The sequence below is a fragment of the Mercenaria mercenaria genome, chromosome 1 (assembly GCF_021730395.1).
Source record: "Mercenaria mercenaria strain notata chromosome 1, MADL_Memer_1, whole genome shotgun sequence".
Taxonomy (NCBI): domain Eukaryota; kingdom Metazoa; phylum Mollusca; class Bivalvia; order Venerida; family Veneridae; genus Mercenaria; species Mercenaria mercenaria.
The window spans coordinates 94974794-94999803 of NC_069361.1; the positions used below are offsets into that span (position 1 = coordinate 94974794).

The 25010-nt window shown below is 34.1% G+C and overlaps 2 protein-coding genes across 2 annotated transcripts in view; both read right to left on the bottom strand.

Moving 5' to 3' along the window:
* Positions 1–11191, bottom strand: part of LOC123529778 (uncharacterized) — a 33500-nt gene extending 22309 nt beyond the window's left edge. The window contains exons 1-4 of the mRNA XM_053517799.1: positions 11077–11191; positions 10415–10445; positions 8892–9035; positions 7264–7503 (exon numbers count right to left, since the gene is read on the bottom strand). Coding sequence (XP_053373774.1) covers positions 7264–7503; positions 8892–9035; positions 10415–10445; positions 11077–11079 — 418 coding nt within the window. The 5' untranslated portion in view covers positions 11080–11191. The remainder of the gene's footprint in view (positions 1–7263; positions 7504–8891; positions 9036–10414; positions 10446–11076) is intronic.
* Positions 11192–16177: 4986 nt separating this feature from the next.
* LOC128546671 (calmodulin-A-like) lies at positions 16178–24645 on the bottom strand. Its single transcript, XM_053517783.1, has 4 exons — positions 24606–24645; positions 24097–24240; positions 18099–18341; positions 16178–17727 (listed from the first exon to the last, which is right to left on the bottom strand). The coding sequence occupies exons 1-4, from the start codon at positions 24643–24645 to the stop codon at positions 17699–17701; spliced, it is 456 nt and encodes a 151-aa protein (XP_053373758.1). The 3' UTR covers positions 16178–17698.
* Positions 24646–25010: the final 365 nt, after the last annotated feature.

A 25010-nucleotide genomic window follows, 5' to 3' on the forward strand; every position in this document is an offset into this window, starting at 1 on the left:
TAAAAAGCAGGCACCATATCCAAGGGGTGATTATACAATACCCAAGGCTATGAAAGCGGAAGTATTGGAACCACCCAGGCCGAAACGGTCATGCTGAGAAACTAAACAGTACCAATAACACGACATAAAAGTCGTGCTGAACGATCTGAGAAGATCGAAATATAACAGCCCTGATTATAAATATAACACCTTACATTTTATAGAAAATTACGATTGTACAGATATGAAAACTGTATTATATTACATGACAATGGTTACTATGGTACAGCTGAATCAAGTCATGTTATGAATGACATAGGAGACAAAAGTACGAATAAAGAAGTTGACGAAATAAGCAGACAGGCAGATATTGATGGTGACGGCCAAGCCAGTTAAGGAACAGAACTGGTGATGAAAAAGAAAACAATACGTTATTTAAGCTTGTCAACGTAAAAGTTGAAGCATTACGTCAGCGTATGTATTCTGATATTGTTGCACCAGTTAAATTCAGAGACTTATCATTCATACAGCACGTCCTCCTCCCTCAAGACAAGTTTTTATAGGTATCAATTTTTTAGTTGGACCATTAGTGTGAAAAATAAAAACTGTTCCCATGAAAAGAATTCTCTTGAACTGGAAATGATTTATTTGTTTCCATAGCAACCGTTTGTTCTTTGAAAATAACAAACATATAGATGATAATCCATTATATCTTGGACAGTTTTGGTGATAAAACAATAATAAATTGGAGCTCAGTCACTCGCTTTTTATTAGCAGTGTTCTATGAAATATTCACGAATATTAATGAAAATGTTACAGCTGGACAAAATACTGTATATGTATAGTATTTTCTAATTTATTACTCAATTTCAACGTATTAAACAGTTTAAACAGTTAAGTCTCTCGGCATTTTCTACAATAGAACTATGTTACTCAGAATGTAACATACATTTTATATTGATATGGTATAAAGAATTAAAGGAAAGATAGAGATAATCTTTATTTCCTCCAATAAGAAGAGCATGCTATTTACAAATAGTACAAATATATACATGTACAACGTTACAATGACATTATAAATACAGATCTACAATATCGAATATGCATGGATAAATATATATCACTTTGTGTATGCTATAAAAGAGTCACAACAACAAAGCTTGTATATTAAACATAAATTATGTCTATTACAAATATGTCATGTGTTCACTGCGGTATACATAATTGCATACTATCTTATAAAAGAATATTAAATAGTGAATGCGACACATAGTGGGTGAACTTTGATACAATTTTAAAAAGCGCCACAATCGTTTCATCTTTTATATTTTGAGACGGAAATCCTGACAGCATTTCTAGAAGTTGTTCTTTGTAATCCAGTTCATAGAAAGTTACAAACTTTTCACCTCCTAGGATAGCATGTATTTTTCTCCATAATTTATGTCTATACATGTCAAAATAATACAACATGATGTACCACTGACCTCGTAGAGCATCGAAATTTTGGACATATTAGGATACGATCTCTTGTAAAAATTTGACTTATAGCAAACACAACAGTCCGACAGTATGGTAAATAATCACGATATAACTGACTGAACCGCCAAGCATTACATGGTACTATTTCGGTATGACTGCTTAAGAAATCGGATAAAGTAGCACCAGTTAAGTTTCTACGAGACAACCTTAAGGTGTGCCCCAAGGACGACCGGAGAGCAGCCGTGATATCAAATTACCAGAGATAGCGATGTCGTAAAACTGATCGCAGGCAGACAGCACGAGATGTACAGTAGCTGAAATTATCACAATGAAAACTTTCTAACGATTTTTCAAGGCGAAAACATACACGTATCAAAGCCTTTCAAAAATTTGTCAAAAGGGGAGCCGTAAAGGACATTACGACTTGCACTGGTCGCCTGTATGTGCTCCACTTTAATTTGATGTAGAATTAAGAAATAATAAATCTGTTCCTATATTTTATCAGTTAATAAAATATGGGCAGGAGTTTGGATGCGTAATAATTAAGTCAGGAGTGCGTAACGACTGCCTATGTTTTATTAATTGATAAAATTATTGGAACATATTTATTATTTCGATTCTAACAACGCAAATAATTCGCATTTTACAGTACTACATTTTCAGCGTAATACGTCATTCGGGTCATATGCGGTTACAATTTACCCCCTATGGTTAGAAAGTGTTGTATAGCCAATGGAACCTTTAGATATTTGTTTCTTTTTTGTCAGAATTTTGAGAAATATTCATAAATTAGTAATCTAACAGCTCGTAAACTAATTATGAACAGAATCATCAAATTAGGCGAGTTGCCCTTGTGTTACGAGTGACGAGCTTAACTTTTATATGACGTCACATCATTATGACGTCATTCTTTATGTCATACATTTATGACGTCACCGCTGAATCATAAGCTAATTGAATCGCTCGTAGAGATCAGAACGTGTTTTATGGACCTACACATAAGTCAGTATGACTTTTTATTATATTTATGTTTTTGAAATGCTGTTTTCAACCGTTTGGCCCTGAAATAATTCTTATGTAATGGAACTGAAGTAGAATCTCTTATGATACAATCATAGGGGGTGAAATGTAACAGCCAACCATATTTTATCGTAGATTCATGCATAGGCGATTTCGCTATATGTTATATATAGCAATTGCTGCGGATCGTGTTAGAATCACAATTCTTAAATATATTTTGTTGGTTTTGTCTAGGTGTGTTTCGTATTCATTCTTCTTCTTCCGTATACAGGACAGGAATCCAATGAGGAATATAATTTGACCTCGGATCATTGACGGAGAAAATTTTACGAACTTGTGCCCAGTAACTTTGGTTGCTATTCCAAATATCCAGGGACAGTCCTCTAGTAAGGTTATGGTATGTCTTCTCATTTTTGCAGGCCAAGCGGTAATATCTAATTACATTTAATTTGGAATAAAATAGTTTGCATCGTTACACGCCTTAATTTGTAATAATTCTGTTACTTGATTAATATAACCAGGAGGATTAAGTGCAAAATATCTGCTAAGTATACTGTTGAAATATATTACATAAATTGAATAATGAACACTATTTAATGTACAAAGGATATTTGTTTGTTTTCAGTGTAACATCGAAGTGATAACACGACACAGTATCTTCGGAGTGAAAAATATTTCGACCTTAAATGTATTAACAAACACTTTTTATTTCATGTCTTTACGATGGCTTCGACCAAATTATACACAGTTTAATCCTAACGTCACGCGTATAGCTGCATGAATTCACATTATCTGCATTGAAACACTTAAAAACAATTAACATATTAAGTATTATACCGCAGTATTTTACTTACAAGTTACATGCATGTTGTTTATACGCTGAATACCACACGCAACATTTTCTCTCAAAATTTAATGACACAAAGATATATAAAGTTTAATAATCACTTTAATGGTAAATTCAAAATATATTTTGGAAGATTATAAATAAAAGTTTCAGTTATTACCCATGGATGTTTTTTTGAGTGATATAGATATTAATGGTATAAAGATATCAAGGAAGATATTGAAAAGTTGAATCACAAGGACATCATTTTTTAACCAATTTTGAAGCGAAAAATAAAGATATTTGATTTAAATTTCGTTTTTTTTTATGAATCAAAATTATCTATCTTTTTATACGTATGGATGTGCAAATAGTGCCTTTATATAGATAGAAATTAGAATAAAAATAATAGAAAAAAAATGACCCCTTTTCTTTGCTATTTTTGTAATCCATTTTATTACATACGTGTCTAGTGTATCTATGTCCAAGACATTAAAGTTGTTTTTATTAAACAATTGCTTTCTCAAAAATTGTTTTTGAGGCTTTTTCAAGTTCTATACATGTGATCGACGCAACCAGTATGGCATATTAATCAAGAATTTGCGATCCATCAAAAACGTATGTTGTCAACATTGCTCCTAAATGTTCATATACATAATAGCGTAAATTCTGACGTTATGCTTCCAAATTTCTAATCATTTGCGGCATTTTTATTGAAAATACATACATACATACATACATACTAGTGAAAAAACAATGCATGAAAAATGGCAGGCAACACAGTGGCGCACAGAACAGTCGTCAATGCATACATACTAGTGAAAAAACAATGCATGAAAAGTGGCAGGCAACACAGTGGCGCACAGAACAGTCGTCAATGCAGAATGTCACCTACATATACTTGGAGGAATATCCGAGAAGTAGAGAGGGATCAGAATGTTTCCTGGATCATATGGTATAATTGGTATTGTATATTTTCTTTTCTACAGGATAATCAGAAATTGAATCCCAAAGATAACAGAACAGCAGTATTGCAGAAGTTACAAGACCTTGAGGCCGACGATGTTAGAAGTAGCTTAAGTCGTACTATGCAGAAAACCAAATACACAAACTAGTATAAAAAGAATACTTCCCAACGATTTGTCAGTGCCATGTGTTTCTGTGCGTTTGGGGACAAAAAATAAAATAACATACCCTTAACGTTAACTTTTAAAAAATCATCAGACGAGAAAACAAGTTAACAATGATGACGTTACAGCTTGTCATGTTCGGTGTTGTGTGCTCCAATCTAAATGTTTCACTTTTTGTTCATTAATGGGAGATTGAACAACTGCGTCAATGCTTTGTATAAAATCACGTTGAAATCCTCTTAAACATATCAAGTTTGAATTTATGGGCGGCTGTGTTCCTTGAATGTGATTTTGTATGCTTGACTCTGTCCTTTTTATACTTGGAATAAGAGTTGCTCTTTCTAGTTCTATGAGAACATGGTGTCAATTTTGTGTTACTGAATAATAGATGTCTGGTTAAGCCAATGCAACGGGGCGTCAGGATTTTGAACTTTTCTCTCATGACACACTTAATAACATCGAGAATTCTCGTGGCCGTAAAAATGCCGTCCTTAGTTCTATTATAAATCTTTTGCGTTTTGGGATCACAATATTTAGTCTATGAAACTGTATAATACCGTTATCCAATAATTCCAGTGTTAGAGGGTTGTAGAGAAGTGCTTTGAATTCGTTACCTCTCTTGAACATACACAATCAAACCAAGTCTTCGGCTATTTTTCACTGTTTCGTACTTTGCTTGGTAGATTGAACTGAAAGTGGGACAAAGTGCATTGTAATTCTGACACTAACAATCTATGCAAAGACAGACAAGCCAGAGACGTGACTAACACGCTGTGCATCGTCTTCCTGTGTGCCTTCTACATGTATGTATGACCAAATTGTGTATAGTTCCTGTGTGCCTTCTACATGTATGTATGACCAAATTGTGTATAGTTCTGGAGGAAGAAAGGAATATATTCACACTACCACAAATTTACCGCTTCAACTGGATAAGAACTATCTAGAATAAGATTTGCTATTACTTATTTAGCAACTCATTCAAATGTTATTAAAACACAACATCAGAAACCTTCGTTGCAAAAAAAATTATTTAAACAATAAAATCCTCCAAAAATGACAAAACACGAAAACAGTTTATACAGTTTCTGCTTATAAAGAAACTATATATTAAAACTGTGTTGAAGAAACTTGAAACTTGTGATGAAGTTACACAAAGTGTTTGTTTTCGTTTTATTTAAACATGTCAAAATTTAAGAGGCATATCGATGTGTTTTACATCATAAAACTCGTATACCAGGATGACAAAATCTGCAATGGACATTAACACGCAAGACAGACAATACAAAGTTACATATTACTGTCAGAAAATAGCTGGTCAAACAAACAGAAAATAATTAAGCGGCAAGGTAATGCCATGAGACGAGAAGCCATATTAATATGCCCGAGAAAACCATTCCCACTGGAGCTGCTACACACATCATGTTATCATACTAGCTCAACAATGTCATTTTCATTTCGCTGTCATCATTTTCACATATTCTGAAAAAGAAAAAAATCAAATGTGTAAACTTACTTGAAAACATACTAGGCGCACGATAACAGCGATTGATGCTACCCGAAATTACTGTAGCATAAGGGGCTTTTCAGTCACGGAGGTTATGTTAAGAAAACATTTGGTCAGCAAAGGTTGTGGTTCTTTGAGGCTCTCACTGACCTCTGTCAATATGTAAAGTATCTAATTAATATCTTATAAATTATTCAAGTTATGCCTCGGACAAGGTTTTCAAACAGGAGGATAATTTAAAAAAAATGGGACCATCTAGAATTATGGTTCCTTGCCATTGCATTACTGTATAAAGTTGCAACTTGGTATCTTTTTATATTTTTTGTGTTATCCTCCGGGCAAGAAGTGTGACGGACGGACGGACAGACTGATATACGGACGAACAAGGTAGCGACTATATGCTCCTCCCCTTCGGGAGCATGAAAATGCGGCACCGAGGCATCCGCTGCAGAGCCGAGTGGTTAAGGTCGCTGGCTTGATGTCACTTGTCTATTGCCGCTTTATGTTCGAAATACCACTTTGGTTTATAAACAGGGAACCATTCAACTGGCTTACAGAAGGTCAGTTATTCTATGAATATACCTGCCCGTGCATGGCATAATGCTCGGATTGGCACCCGGTGTCTTCATCCATAATGAAAAGTTATAATATCGCCATAAGATGCTCAACTCAATAAAAACACTATTAATTTACTAAAAATATACCTGACGTATTTCTAAACTAGTCTGCACATCGGCGACCAAAACAAATAAAAAGTACGGTGTTCTGTTTGGAAAATTATGACTTTTTATTGAATCCTTAACCAATGATGAAAACGCGATGGCGCGATGGCACGTTGATGAAACAACGATGGCACGATGATGAAAACGCGATGAAGATAAAGCGATGGCACAATGGTATGATGATGAAAATGTGATGGTACTATGGAGAAAACGCGGTGGTACGATAATGTAAACGTGATATCACATCAGTATACACCATCGTACCATCGCGATTTCCTCAGAGTGCTATCGCGTCTTCACCACGGAACCCTCGTTATTTCATCAAAGTGCCATCGCGTTTTCATCATCGTACCATCGTGCCTCGCGGTTTAGGATTGAATAAAACTCACGATTGTCCAAACGGAATACCACAATCCAAATAGGTAGCTGCTTCATCAGATGAAACGATTCTATACCTCCAGCACTTTTAGAGCCTTCATTTTCGAAGGACAAGGACAGGGATTCGAGTTCAACAATAAACTCGTATTTATTTTTCTTAAATAAAATGACTATATCTGAATCTGCAAACAGCGGTAAGCTAAAAAATCGTTCCAGCAAATTTACCTTCATAATTGATTTGACCATCTCCATCAGTATCAGCTTCTCTGATCATCTCATTAACTTCTTCATCTGTTAGTTTTTCTCCTATATTTGTCATAACATGTCTAAGTTCAGCTGCACTTATAAACCCATTACCATCTCTATCGAATACTTGAAAAGATTCGCGAAGATCATCGCCATTGTCTTTTTTCATGTCTTGTTCCATCATTTGCAGGAATTCTGAGAAATCTATCGTTCCATTTCCTGTGCATGAAATTAAATTGGACCATGACAGAAAAAAATTCCAGGGTAAAATACCTTACTTGTGCACTGATTATGTAAATTCCGTAAGTTACTATGAAATTCATTGAACTTTTATCTACATGTAAGATACCTATGAATAAAACTAGGGTCTTAAAAACGTAAAAGCATGGATAAATATCATCTATACTAAAATTAATGATAGATATCCCCCAAAAAAGCCACGGTCTCAATATATCCCTCCATACCAGTATATTTGATTAACATATGCATAAAATAAAAAGAAATAAATCGAACGCATAAATGAGGCTAAAAGGGCTCACTCTTGAAACGGGTAGCGAAAAAAACACCGATAGTTAATGCCAATGTTCCAAAGTTACATGACAAGTTGTGTTTCCTGTCCGATTAATCATAACAAAATAAGTTCCTGACGGTTGCTTAATTATGATGAATATCAGATGTATTAAATCGACCAAAATAAGATGAAAAGGGTGAATGTTTCAATTTTGAACAATAACAAAAAGCCAAGACTTGTCAACTTTCACCATGTTGTATAATTAGAAATTTCCTTACATGTAACTCTATACGAACAAAGGAAATTTCATCAGATTTGGCTAAGCTTGAAAGTATTATTAAGAAGACAAATTTCGCCTAAGAAGTCAAATTTCGTCAACGATGAAATATTTCGTTTACGCTCACGTCATAGACAATTCTAGCATAAAACTGCTGTTATTGTCACTTTTCGGGGATGTTTTAACAGGAGAGAAAACGTGTGTTAACAGAGATATTCTCGCTCGCACGTGCTGTTATAACACTTTTTATATATGCGCGTTCCGTGGTAAAGCATAAACGTGTTACGGCCCCAAAACGGATAATTCAAATGGAAATGACGTCAACATGAAAAAACAACAACGTAGACTTTATCGCGCCTTTGATGGAGTGAACCCAAAAGCAATAGGGGTCGTCTACTCCATAAGCCCTGCCATCCTATAAAGTGTGAAGGTTCTAGGTCAAATGGTTCTCGAGTTATTTCATAGAAATTTAATGACGTTGAGGGACAATGTATTCATTTACTTGGTTTACGCGATTTATGCTAGAATAGCGTCAGCGCATGTTCTTTTCTTGTTATAACATCTTCAGAATCCCTCGGGAATCGTTGGTACCCTCGCCCTACCAACCAATTCCTCGGGATTCTGCAGATGTTTTAACACGAAAAAACATGCGTTATCCAAAATCCCTACATTATAATTCTTTATACGTCTGCATTCTGATTAACAGGAAAATCACTACAGGACAGTATAAATAAAACTTAATGCTTACACATGTTTCTCTATGGTACTAGGTACATTGGACAATTGTTGGAATACATTTTACTAAAAAAGTATACTTACCATCAGAATCCACCTCGTTCATCATGTCCTGTAACTCTGCTTCTGTAGGATTTTGACCTAATGACCTCACAACTGTTGCCAACTCCTTGGCTGAAATTGTACCATCACCATCCTTGTCAAACAGACTGAAAGCCTCCTTGAATTCTGAAACGATGCGTTATCAAGCTTAAAACTGTAAACGTAGTGTTTAGAGCATATCATATAGCACTATTAAGTTATCAAATATACCAATATGACAAATCATTGAATTGTGATAATGCATACCGTATTTGTGAAATTAACTTTAATATCGGTGAGGTGACATAGATTTTTTCAGCGTTTTACATGAAGCAATAATTACAGTAGGTAAAAATATTTATCAATGTCTGGTTCACATGCAGTCAAGATTTCGGGTACACATAAAGTTATTTCCATTATCTGGCTAATGAAGGTCGTTAGTGATAGATTAATTAAATTGAATTCATTAACTATTATTTGGCCTTAAATGGCGCTAAATAAATAATCACACTCAAGCACGCACACACTACAAACATTTTGCGCATTATACTCCCAGGAATTATGTTATTGCGTAATTATTTAAGAAATAATATATCTTATTTAGTGAATCGTCGCTGAATAAATCATTGTTTGGAGTTCAGATGCGAAGAAATTATATCACGAGGGCGCAGCCCGAGTGATATAATAATACGCATCTGAACTACAAACAATGATTTTATTCAAGAGCAAATCACTAAATGAGATATATTATTTCGATTTTAACACGTTACCAAGGACTTTAAAGTACATCATTGACGGCATTCATTAGATATTTGCCAGTTTTCAATCGGTTTCTTTTCTAGCGCACTTCTATGCCGTAATAATTGTGACGTCAGAACAGTGAATTGTTGTATAATAATTCACTGTTTTCAGCCATCATAGTAAAATAGGAAAATGAACCAGATTGTGTTAGAATAAATTGTTTAAATTCTGTGCAATTTGCAAATCTTGCGCATGTGAACAGCGCTTCAGTCAATATACACACTCTTTAACGGTTTCGGTCAAAATCATAAATGCGCCGCACCATGAGAAAACCAACATAGAACCTTTGCGACAAGCATGGATCCAGACCAGCCTGCACATCCGCGTATTCTGGTCAGTATCCATGCCTATTGCAATTAGGGAAACCATTAGCGTACTGCATGGATGTCCTGATCCATGCTGGTCGAAAATCCACTATGTTGGTTTTCTCATGGTGTGGCTAAAATGTGCTTAGAAGTCACGTTTTCCATGCGACATGACATATGAACATGTTTACTGCTGAAATCGTGCAGTTGTTGACATGTTCTTCTAACAAATACTGGTAATAGTTTGTGCAAGATTTGTGGAGGGCTGCCTCTGTAGTGTTGTCGTAGGAATTCCTCGGTAATTCGCCACACCGAATAATTTAAACGCTCTCGTTAACCTAATCTTCGAGACAAATAACCACTTGGTGTTTAAATTCATCAAAACATGCTTCATCTCTATTTCTTGGATAAATTACATACCGGCAATTTGCTCCTCTGTTAATTTGTCAGCCTGAAAAAGCAAAAAATAAATGTGTTAGAAGGTGATTGCTACCTGTTTTCGACCGTTTTATCATTGACTTCATGTAAACTGACATACCACACCAAATTTGATTTAAAATGACATTAATGACGAATTCTTGTTTAATAGTCAAAAATTATATACCCTATCTATTGACATGTTTTGTGACTACGATAAAGCGTATAATGGGCTCAAAACTATTCACTGTATTGATTTAAAACGGTCTGATGTTCAAAATACATTATAACTGAGGTAAATACGAGGATTGACACATAACAGAAATGAATAATTATGTATTTATTCAAAGCAAGTGATCGCTGTTAAATAATCACAAAAATACAACGTCCGAAAATGAACAAGTTATTGTAGTATCAATTTTATATTAAATTTATAATAGTTTTAAATGTTGAGATACTGTTATTTACTTACGAAGGAAATACAGATAAAATGGAAATAATTATTTTAAAAGTTATAAATGGCACACGATAATTTTAATTAACAAATCTAACAAAAAGTAAATTTAAACAAAAATATTATAATACGGTATGATGTCATATTATTCAATTGTGTGGCGTTCAACAACAACAACAACAACAAATAATAATAAAAAATAAACACTTACCATTTCAGATTTAAAACCTGTGTATTTTCAGGATAGTTCCACTCTAGCGTTTTAAATGTTCTCTATCTTTGATTTTATATAGATTTGGGAGACTATTGATTTTTTCCGCAATGCGACAAACTTAAGTTTTGTTATGCGTGTCGCATAGCGAAAGGAAATACTTAATAACGGTCATTTTGATGAAATAAAACATGACGCATGTTTTATTTCTTTGTTGTTTTATATATATATAAACACGTAAGTTTATAGATAAAGAAGAATATTTTAACGACTAAATGTTACCGATAGTTTCAAGAACTTACGGAAGAGTAAACATTTACATCATGTTATTAACATCCTAGTTGAATTTGAAGAAAAACGGCTTATGTGTGTATGTGTTTGTGCGTATCTAGATTTCGTTGTACTAGCATTTCAATACTCATTTTGTGGAAATTAGGAATTGAAATATGGTAATGGAAAATTTCTAACTTCGACGTTAACCTAACGTGTTTCACATCACCTTAGTAAACCGAGAAACACTCTAAGATTCTGCATACTATTTATTTACAAGCGACGTGAATGATGTCACTTCGACTTTACGGAAATGTGTAGGATATGGCAAAGAATGAAATAGTTACCGCAAGCGAAGCGAGCGGAACATTTTTTTTTGAGATTCAAAGATATCGATGAGCTCAAGCCCGATTATGATTAGATTTTCTTTCAAATTGCCCTTGGTTGGAAATCTGTAAAACAAGGAAAACATGAAGTTGTTTCCATAACATGAGTGAGCCAAATTTGATATCATGAAAATTAGGCCACATCATTATATTTTTCTTTCAGCTAAGGCCCTATTATTTATTTTCTTAGATATAGAGAGGGAATACTAATCAGCACCTACTCCCTCCTGATTTTATAATCGTCTTCCCAAAATATTAACAAACAATTAACTGGTACTACTTTTTTCATAAGAGTAAATTGCTTACGTGAAATTTTACTTAAACGATTTATTTACTTTGCTTACACTCTGCCTTTAGGTGTTCTGTCTGTTTTAGTATAAAAATGTTACTACTATGAACACTACAAGAATCATTGTTACAAATCGAAAACGGATATACAAACGATTTCTGTGAAATTAAAACAGAAAGGAAGTATAAACAAAGTTTCAGACAACCCCTTGAATGACGAAAAATGTGATGTTTTGTTTGTATCATTGAAATTAGAAACAGGCAAAAGCAGTTCTTTCGCTGAACACATTTTCGTTATAAGTTATTCACCACCACATGTGTGTACCAAATTAACTGTTTCATCAAGTTCCTTATCCATTAGTTTTTCTCTTAAATTTCAGGTCAGCTGAACTAAATTACTAATTTCTGCCGTTGTTAAAATACACGAAGTGATTCTTGATCTCTTCTTTGTCTTTCTCGTTCATTTTGATGCCATCAAATAAAAATACCGGTATTCAGAGAAATCGGTTGTTCCTGTCTGTGACAAGACATCAAATGACTTGTTATTTGGTACTTGTCTTTAAAAGTTGATGTTTATTACATTGTGCATTATTATTTTTATCATTTATTTACTACAATTAGAACTGAAGTAAAACTGGGTCCTTCATATGGACAATATATTGCCTCGAATTTACGATGTTAAATGTGTTAATTGATGAAACTGGTAAAGTTATTGAAACATAAATCAATCTGAAAGGTATGCAATCATTTTAAAACCTTTCTTCGAAAGCACATGCACTAAAAAAACACATACATATCATCGAAAACGTCATCGAAATAATAGACTATAATTATGAACACTTGCCGGTGGTCAATTTTTGTTCTATAAAATCATGAAAAGGTCAAAACGGTTTTCCTTTATCTGAGGACAGGGGAAGGGAGAATGATTTAGAGACAGTAACCATAGCAACTCGACAACGGAGGCCCTTCAGTACTTCATTTACAGTTATATACGACTGCATTCTATTGTGTATAAGGTTTCCGTTCCCTATAGTTAGAAAAGCTAAAGATTACTATATTTCATATATTTTATATTCATAATATACCTATATTGATAACTATAGGTTGTGTACGATTTCTTATGATTTTATTCAGGATTATATTATTCATATAATTCGAAGTACTGATTTTGAAGCCCACTATTTTACAATTGATAATGGGGCAAAAGATCACTGAAAATACTCCATAAATAGTCTGTCGACTACAATAAAAGTACATTTAATCTTAACATAATGTTAGGTTCAATCACAAGTACTCAGCTGAAGAATTCCATCGTTATGAATATGTCTTTGGTCATCTTCAAAAAGGTAATTTAGATATAAATATTAAGCGGTATTCTAAAAATACTGACTGTGCAAAATGCCATATCCTTTGCATAGAAAAGCACATACACTTTTAGATCTGACAAGTTGTTTGGTGACAGTTTTATACAAAGACTTATTAAATCAGATATGTTAACATGCTACGCATTTATTTGAATAAATTAACTACTTTCCTTTAAAGATCACAAGCCGCGCCAGCGGAAGGAGATACTAAGCGGGCGGGTGAGGTCGGCTTTGCATATCTCATTACCTCTCATGGACAAACCAAGAATGATATTTCTTGTTTGGTTGCATTCTATAGTTTCAAATAATCTTATTTAAGATTTAACCATAGTAAACATTAGACAAATAGTCTTCTCGCGATGAGGCCAACAATCTGTGTAAAGTTAAGTTAGTATGTGAGTTAACGTGCGACAGGCACGGGAGACAATCAAAATCCCCTTGATCAAAATCCCCTTCACTGAAAAATGACATGGTGTTACAAAATCCCCTTCATACTTTTGCAGGGGGTATCATAATCCCCTCTGTGATTTTTACTTATTTCATCAAGTTCAAATACAACTATATACAACTTAAAAGTCTATTGCATAAAGCACGTAAATATAATGCCTTTAGCAAACATAATATAATTTGGAGCACTGATATCTATATATCTATAATGTTAATCACAGAGGGGATTATGATAACCCCTGCAAATGTGCGAAGGGGATTTTGTAACACCCAGTCATTTTTCAGTGGAGGGAATTTTGATCAAGGGGATTTTGATATACACTCGACAGGCACACAGTCTTACTGTCGAAACAGTGTTATGTGCCACCCTTGCATTGCTCTGTATAAACGTATTGAATGTATAATATAAATATATACAAAATAGGAAAGAAGAAAGACGGATTGATTTGACTAAAAATAGACAAATACACACTCTCAGCTTGAAATATACTGGCCGTGAAACTGTATATTATCAGCAAAACAGCAACAACAGAAAAGAACATTCATTACAATACTGTATTTCAAACATAATAATATAACAACAATACCAGATCACAATGGTATATTTGTTGGTTTGAAAATGGTTTATATTATTTGTTGTAAAAGCTAGAAACTAATAAAGCTATACAAAATTGGTGCGTGAATTATAAACCATTGATCAAGGAAACGTTTAACCTTGAAATCAGTTCAACGTGTCCTCGAAAATGGTTTAACAGCATTTCGGTGTATGTATTTGTATTTTGATACTTTTAACAATACTTTAAAGCTAAGACTTGCATAGATGACAGTTTATGGTAACACGAAAATAGATGGCGAAAGTAAATCATTGAAGGAACAATGATTAAAATACAATAGCATGTCACGTATTGAGGCACTATGTATATAATCTCTTAAGAGAATAATGATCAAAATACAATAGCATGTCGCGTATTAAGGCGCTATGTGTATAATCTCTTGAAAGAATAATGATCAAAATGAAATAACATTTCACGTATTGAGGTGCTATGTGTATAATCTCTTGAAAGAATAATGATCAAAATGAAATAACATTTCACGTATTGAGGCGCTATTATATGTGTATAATCTCTTGAAGGAATAATGATCAAAATGAAATAGCATGTCACGTATTGATGCGCTATGTATATAATCTCTTGAAGGAATAATTATCAAAATACAATAGCAGGTCACGTATTGATACGCTATGTATATAATATCTTAAGAGAATAATGATCAAAATACAATAACATGTCGCGTATTGAGGTGCTATGTGTATAATCTCTTAAAGGAATAATGATCAAAATGAAATAGCATGTCACGTATTGAGGCGCTATGTGTATAATCTCTTAAAGGAATAATGATCAAAATGAAATAGCATGCCACGTATTGATACGCTATGTGTATAATCTCTTGAATGAATAATGATCAGACTGAAATAGCAAGTCACATTTAAAGGCACTATGTGTATAATCTCTTGAAGGAATAATGATCAAAATGAAATAGCATGTCACGTGTTGAGGCGCTATGTACATAATCTATCTCTTGAAGGAATAATGATCAAAATGAAATAGCATGTCACGTATTGAGGCGCTATGTATATAATCTCTTGAAGGAATAATGATCAAAATGAAATAGCATGCCACGTATTGATTCGCTATGTGTATAATCTCTTGAATGAATAATGATCAGACTGAAATAGCAAGTCACATTTAGAGGCGCTATGTATAACCTCTGAAATAAATAATATCAAGATACAACAGCATGTTACGTATTTAGGCGCTATGTGTATAATCTCTTGAAGGAATAATGATAAAAATGCAATAGCATGCCACGTAACGAGGCGCTATGTATATAATCTCTTAAGAGAATAATGATCAAAACGAAATAGCATGTCACGTATTGAGGCGCTATGTATATAATCTCTTAAGAGAATAATGATCAAAACGAAATAGCATGTCACGTATTGAGGCGCTATGTATATAATCTCTTGAAGGAATAATGATCAAAATTAAATAGCATGTCACGTATTGAGGCGCTATGTGCATAATCTATCTCTTGAAGGAATAATGATCAAAATGAAATAACATGTCACGTATTAAGGCGCTATGTATATAATCGCTTGAAGGAATAATGATCAAAATTAAATAGCATGACACGTGTTGAGGCGCTATGTGCATAATCTCTTGAAGGAATAATGATCAAAATGAAATAGCATGTGACGTGTTGAAGCGCTATGTGTATAATCTCTTAAGAGAATAATGATCAAAATGAACTAGCATGTCACGTATTGAGGCGCTATGTGTATAATCTCTTACAGGGATAATGATCAAAATGAAATAGCATATCACGTATTGAGGCGCTATGTATATAATCTCTTAAGAGAATAATGATCAAAATGAACTAGCATGTCACGTATTGAGGCGCTATGTGTATAATCTCTTAAAGGGATAATGATCAAAATGAAATAGCATGTCACGTATCGAGACGCCATGTGTATAATCTCTTGAATGAATTACATTAAAGATACAATAACTAGTCGCGTATTAAGGCACCATGTGTATAATCTCTTGAAGGAAGAGTGATCAAAATACAATAGCATGTCCCGTATTGAGACTCTATGTGTATAATCTCTTAAAGGAATAATGATGAAAATACAATGCCATGACATGTATCTTGGCACCATATGTATAATCTCTTGAGGGACTAACAATTAAAATACAATGACAGGTCATGAGTATAAAACCTAGACGGAACGATAATTAAGATACAGTGATATGTCATGTATCGAAGCGGCATGAGTATAATCTCTTAAATGAATAATGATCAAAATACAATAGTATGTCACGTATCGAGGCACCATAATCTCTTGAATAAAAATTGATCAAAATACAATGACATGTCAAGAAATGAGGCGCCATGATTGTGTATACACACTGAAAGGAATAATGTTTAAATTATAATGTCATGTATTGTTGCGCTATGTGAGTAATCGCTCGAAGGAATTAAGGATTAAAATACAATGTCATGCCATGATTCGAGGCGCTATCTATATAATCACTTAAAAATGATCAAAATACAATAGCATGTCACGTATGTAGGTGCTATGTGTATTATCACTTAAGTAAATAATAATCAAAATACAATAGCATGCCATGTAATGAGGCACCATGAGCATAATCGCTTGACAGAACAAAGATTCAAATACAATCACATGTCACTATCGAGCCGCCATGTGAATTATCTGTTGAATAAATGGCTAAGGTACATTGACATGTCGTGTATCGTGGCACCATGTGTATAATCTCTTGAAGGAATAATGATTAAAATACAATGACATGTCATGTATTAAGGCGCCAAGCGTATAATCGCTGGAAATAAGAATGACTGAAATACAACGACATGTCATGTATCGATCGAGACCCATGTGTATAATCGCTGAAAGGAAGAATGATTGAAATACAATGACATGTCATGTATCGATCGAGACCCATGTGTATAATCGCTGAAAGGAAGAATGATTGAAATACAATGACATGTCATGTATCGATCGAGACTCATGTGTATAATCGCTGGAAGGAAGAATGATTAAAATACAATGACATGTTATGTATCGAGGTGTGATGTGTATAATCGCCTGAAGGAAAATACATACATACAAGGACATGTCACGTATCATGGCGCCATGTGTATAAACACTGGAAGGAAGAATGATGAAAATGCAATGCCATGCGATAAATCCAGGCGCTATGTGTATAATTCTTGAAAGATATTTATGTCGGAACAGCTCTAATCACTTTCTTCTTATTACAGCTATTATTCATTAGTCTCTGGTTACGGAGTCGTCATCATTATCACGAATTCTGGAAAGAGATATAAGAATTAGATTGAGTGCATAATTAAGGATATATACAAGTCAAGTCTTTTTACAGTTTTTCAGCTATCATTGGACATTACACTAATCGCATTCATATGATTTATTAACTATTAAAACGTTTATCCGCAATTCCTTTCAAGAAATAGAAATATTTTATTGTAATTGTTCAGTTTTAAGCCAATTAATGTAACGTGACAACTTTCAGCTAGTTTGAAGTCTCCCTAAAGTCCCGAAACATTGTTCTCACTCATACTTGTGAGGGGCTAAGGATACGAAACCGTCGCCAGTAGCCAACTGGTTATATCACTTACCCTAACACTTTTTGTTAGAAAAGCAAGTTGATAAGGCGAGACTTACCTTCATAATTGACATGACCATCACCATCCATATCAGCCTCTCTGATCATATCACCCATTTCGTCATCTGTAAGTTTTTCCCCTAGATTTGTCATAACACGTCTAATTTCAGTAGAACTAATAAAACCGTTTCCATCTTTATCAAAAACCCTGAAAGCCTCGCGTATTTCTTCTTCGCTGTCTGTATTTTTCATTTTACGTGACATCATAGTGAGGAATTCCGGGAAATCTATTGTTCCATTTCCTGAAATACAAGACAATAATAACTGCAAAGCCAATAGGGGAAACTTCCCGTTCCGGAAATCAAGTTATAGTTTTTCCTTACTTCGCGAACGGGAAACTTGTTACTATATAGTTACATATGACAATTGCAAAATCATCATTTTTGAGTCGGCTAAAGGCTGAAAGCCTTTTGACGAGTCCTTGCTATCCAACGATTCTCTAAACGGACCGAATAACATGTGAAGGGATGTAGTTCCATTAGATTTCTCAAATTTCAAACAGTTCACTGCATGAATAAGTTAAGTTGTGTCAATTCCCTTTGCTATGACCAATATACGATGTAATCTGTCATATTTATGACCTGTAATTGTGCAATTCTCGAATGTAACTCATTAAGCATAAATGTGCATTTTAAGAATTGCGCAGGCTTACAAAGCTTGGGTAACATCCAGCGAAAGACAAAAAATAGTTCCAGCAGGGCTCCAGATAAGATGCGTATTAGCGTAAATTACGTATAGAAATAATGCAAATACGCATGTCTAATAATTTCTAAGCGTATAAAAACGTATATAAAATTACAGAAACGCACACAATGCTTTTTTAAAAACAAAATCTGAATCGTCTGGATGCGTTAGGTAACATAGCCGATCAGCCTTAATTCTCCCACATTGAACGTAAACACGCATCGTATGATTTCTATAAACTTTGCGTGGGTTGAATTTTGCAGTCAGTAAACGGATAAATTATCGGAAGAAGAAGCTCTTACTGGTTTGTTTAGTTACTATTGATATTAAAAATGATTTTAATTCTTATTTTTCGAGAAATAAACAAATCGGCGAAACATTAAATTGTATTTTCTTGTAGTTTTTGATATCGAAAGTAGATCGTCTATGTTTGGCGAAACGAAACAACTTTTTTATGAAAAGATTTAAATAAGAGGTAATTTAACCGTAAACTTCAATGTCAGATACTGCCAATTGCTGCTAAATGTCTTCGTATCATCACAATTTGTAAAATATATTGTTCAAACTGGAGAAAAGTGTAATCGTATCCGGATATAATATTTTGGGTAAATATCGAGCTGTGTTATGAAATTTTAAGAAAAAAAAACTAAAAACAAACTGAAACTGGTAGACTATACTGTCAGTACATCAATCATTAGCCGACTCAGGCCATTCAGGCCTTTGATTTTTTACTTGTCTCCCTCCATCAAAAGGTCTACCGCATAAGAGTATACGTGGTTTCAAATATGCCAAATTAAACGTAGATACTTTACTTAAATTTATACCGTTCAGATGCTTTGTCTCCACAAGGTTTTTATATAACTGTTGCATTTCTTAATTTCAAAACATCCCAAACAGACAATTTCACTTTCCAGTCGGAAACACAAATATGTATACTTACCTTGAATTCCATGCAGCCAGAATTATGACCCCTTAAGTAAGTAAGTTTTATTTGACATTTAGTGTACATCTTAATCGTAGCATAAAGCAACGTATGCTATATAAATATAAAACAAACAGCATAACAAAGCAGTAATATAACACTCTGATATTGACCAATGATATGCACACCAATACCAGGAATAACGCAAAAAAGATAAACCCAAGGTTTGTCTTATTTCCATTGTGGTCCCTGTTATTGGTGGCATACCACAGCCTTAGGTCATGTATCCATAATAATACTGTCAATTATTGCGCTACTATGTGGGACATATTTATAAAATGAGAAAAAAATACCAGCCTAGTTACAACTAAAACTAATTTAGAATACCGAAGCATAAAATGATAGATCCATTGAATTATAAGAATTACTATAAAGACATGGAAACTACATAGCTCACTTGACCTTAAATGGACTTTCACGGCCTTTTAAAATTTGAAAGGGGAAGTCATATCTCTAAGGTCTTGTGGTATTTTATTCCAAAAAGATATAACTGAGAAAGCAAATGCCCTTTTTTCCCAAAACTTCCAACTTGCAATGCAAGACGACCTGTGTCACTGAAGATATTTTCCACATAGATTTTTTTTTGTTTTTAGGTTTTCGCTCAGGTCCGTATGAAGACTTTAAATGATGCATACGATAGCATAAAAGCATTATGGGCTAGTACAATATTTAAGGAGGTAGGTTACCTTTATATTTGTATGTGCGCATGTCCAACCGGAAGCTAACGTGACGATTTACGACGACGTTTACGACAAACTAAATGTGTTTGTATATTCATTCTTCTGAAAACAAATCATAGACCTGTCTTCGATCTGACGCTTTATGGTTAAATAATGCAGAAATAATGAATAAATTGCCGCAGAAACGCTTCAAAACAATGTTGCCTTAAAATGACGTCATTGACGTCATGACGTTACGTGTCAGTTACCGCGCAAAATGAATAGCTTTTATCTTGAAAGTACGTAATTCTGTGCATTTTCTTTATTCAAACTATTTTCAAATAACCTTTATTTGCTGAAATATTTTTTATTAGTCTTTTGCTCTGAATAATAATCAATATTTTGCTTCTTTTGTGTAGTTATATTGAAATGTTATGCGGAATGTAAGAAAATGGATGATGGTAACCAATGTTATTTGGAATATAGTTGGGTGAGAGGTTACTTGTTACGGTCATTTTCAAATAAAAAATCTAGCAGGCCGATTTGTAATACCTATTTTTCAGGTTCCGTTGATAATTTGTTACTTATATACTAAAACTAAGATCTAAAATTGTTCAAATTTCAGTAGAAAATTGTGGTTTCTTGAATTGAATTGATGTTACCATGGAAACGAAGCCCGTGACCTATGTATCTAAATGTAAATTTCAAAAGCGTTGACACTAGTCTATTTAAGAAACACAGCATCGGCTTTTTATTTTCATTTCACCAATATCCATGAGAATAATAGTAACATGTTGAACGATTTTTCCATGAAAAATGCCAGACGAGGGGTACTGCTGTAAGTATTCTAAGCTTAGAAATTTGTTTGAATAAATGCAGATAACACGAAAATATAACTTACGTTAGAAATACTATGTTTTAAAGCTACATCAACTAGAAAGATAATCTAATTCAATATTATTTGATAAGAAATTACGACAAAAGGCAAGACATAAGCCATTTTAAACATCTCTGTTGCCATGGTTACTTTAAACATTAAGAAAAATAGGGTACCATGTATAGTGCTTGGTATTTTGCTAATAATATTACCCAAATATTCCATGTTGGTCATTAACAAAATGGCACTGAATCCGTCGAAAACCCCTATTTCTATACATAATTGTTTGAAAATGAAAGAAAATGCGTTACCATGGAAACACGAGTCCCGCGACATATATATTTTAAGCTTATATTAGAAAGCTAACGTGCATACTAGTAAAATTATAGATTATGCAGACTTCTACGGATATAAATGAAACTAAAATACACTGAAAAGTGTTAAATATCCGTATTTTCCTTCTTCTTTCAATATGAAATACATTTGGAGGGTCATGTTCTTCAAACCTGGATAAAAAATGAACTTGAAGGGACAGAGACAAACGAATCTGAGATTTAAGCAGTTAAAACTTCATATCACACGAAATACAAAACGATGCTGCGGTTCAACTAATTTGATTTTACCCTTATAACAAGGTAACCTACCTCCTTAAGCAACATAAAATTTGAAATAAGACATGTATTGTTGAAAAACTGTGCAAACTGTTGAAGCATCAGGAAGTATTATTTTGTTAGCAGGGCAATATAAAGAATTGTTTTATTATACGCCCGAAGGGACGTATTATGTTGTACCCCCAATGTCCGCCCGTCCGTCCGTTAGCAATTTCGTGTCCGCTATGTAACTCTTGAACCCCTTGAAGGATTTCATAGAAACTTGTCACAAATATTCACTACACCAAGACGACGTGCACAGCGCATTTTTTGGATGTCTCGCTTCAAGGTCAAGGTCACACTTAGGGGTCAAAGGTCATATCAGTTTGTTTCGTGTCCGCTCTGTAACTCGTGAACTGCTTGAAGGATTTCAAAGAAACTTGGCACAAACGTTCGCCACACCGAGATGACGTGCAGAGCGCATGTTGCGGATGACTCGCTTCAAAGTCAAGGTCACACTTAGGGGTCAAAGGTCATATACGACTTTGCTTTGTGATATTTCTCTGCATTGCAGCGCTCTTGTTCTTATTTGGCAGATCCCTTTTTTGTTCACTTACAATAGAAAAAGTGAAAACTCCACAGGTCGCTCAACACAACCAAAACGAAAATGTTGCACGCTCGGTTTGATTGAGCCTATTCATGGACGGTAGTGGAAATACATGCTACCGTACAAGCCCTCTAGCTCCGGGTTAAGCCGAACTCAACATTTACACATGCTAATAGTACAAAAAAGAACGATTTTGAGACATCCGCAGATGTGTTCATACGGCGGTGCACATGGAACCTTCAATGCTACACTAGTGTGTAATTCCATGAAAAGCGGCGCATGGTCACCAGTTAAAATAATGGGTTTGCCCTAAACGAGGTCACTGAACTAAACAAACTGGAATTTAGAAAGGGGATCTGAGGTTATAGAGCCTGCATATCACAGGAACTGCAAAAGACAACATTAAAAAGCAGACACCATATTCAAGGGGTGATTATACATTACTTATTATTATTTTTGAATTACTTTCCTTTTATGTTACTATAAATAGCTTATTTTGAAACTTTTTTATCATTGGCCGTAGGGAAAACCAAAGCCACTTTTCTGTGGTACAACATGGATGGTATCTCAAATTTGTAGGTGTATTTTGACATACCTGGTAAGGATTTTTTGTGGACTTAGAATATGTTTTTGTGGACTTAGATTTGTTTTTGGAATTTCTTCCCTTTGTTGTTCCTATCCTTTGGGCTTCAACAGTCAAGTTCTTTAAATTTTGCTCCCATCCTCTGATGTAACCCTTCGGGCGTATATTGCCCCTCTTGGCGGCGTTCTTGATAGAATAGTTGTGCTACTTAAGTATTTTATGAAAGACAAGCAATACAATATAAATCTATGTAATGAGCTTCCCAATTGGGAACTAAAGTTTCCAGTTTTTATTAGGATTGTGCATTTGATTGATATTCTTATGCACCGCCGGACCTATTGAATATAACAGTTAGATAAATATCAGGAAATACTATCATGTTGCACGTCAGTTTAGACGTTTATACGTTTATGCGATGTTCTTCGATCACCTATATCTGTATGTTGTTGTTGTCTTTATTTTTTGAATAAAAAACCTTAGAACAGAATGGTTAGGAAATGTTCAGGAAAAGACAGGATTTCTTTGGATTCAATACCTATGTATTGGCCCATTATGAATTTTGTTCAGCTGTGTATTGACAATTTAAAAAAAACATGATAGAGATTTACAATTTATAACAATGTTAAATAACTATGGTAAAGACCTACCAATTTTGATACGTGATGGATTTAATGTATATATACACATGTATATCCAAAATGTATTGTTACACATTAAAAAGTGTAGAAACCGACACAATCTGTCCGTACGGACTGTGTTTAGATATCTTCACATACAATACTATTTATTATATACATATGTCATCCAGTACTTATATTCCATCTTTTATAATGCAATGACTCAAATGCAGGTTAAGGAAAACGTTTAACAAATCTGAATCCTCAGTTATTACTATTCTAATACAAAGATACGCGACTGATCAACAGGGACGGAAAATTAGATGTTATGTCGGTCAAAAAATAAAAACAAGCAAAGAAAGTAAAACGGCAAAAATGTATTTCGTCATTCAACTCACCATCAGCATCTACCTCGTTAATCAGGTCCTGTAACTCTGCATTTGTAGGGTTTTGACCCAATGACCGCATAACTGTTCTCAACTCATTGGTTGTGATGTTGCCATCTCCATCCTTGTCAAACAGACTGAATGCCTCCTTGAATTCTGCAAAGATACATTATGAAAATCGTAATCTCTTTATTGACGTTATCGAGGTTTGTAATGATCTAGATGCTGTACTTATATTTAATTTAAGCTGCACCATGAGAAAACAACAGTGCATTTGTGACCAGCATGGATCTAGACCAGCGCAGAATCCATGCTCTTCGCAAATGGTTTCTCTCATTGCAATAGGTTTGAGAGCGAACAGCATGGATCCTGAACGGATGCGCAAGCTGGTCTGGATCCATGCTGGTCGCAAATCCACTTTGTTGGTTTTCTCATGGCGCGGCTCAGTCTGACTTTAGGACAACTTACAACAGGCAGATTACTAAGACTCAAAAAGCTTTACTAGCAAAGATATTACATACCGGCTATTTGCTCTTCTGTTAATTCATCAGCCTGAAACATCGAACAGTATATTAGGTGTAGCAGTTAATTTGTTGTCTGACTACATAAACCGCATAAAACAAACTAGGTGAACTACAAATACATCATATAAGCTATAAATTGACAATATTTTATTCATATGTATTTACAACATGAAACGTTTCATAATTACAGCATGAAGGATTGTGTAGAAACTCTCTCCCTTGTTTTTTTTTGGTTTAAACAATTAACATTATTGATGCATTTCAAATATAATCTGAAATGATACATATAAAATTTTAAACAGCATGCTTTTGTTACGATGATGTACGCCATATTTTGTGGTTCGCGATATTTTGCTAGAGAATGCATTATGCATATGAATAGCTGTTGCGATTGCTTGGTAT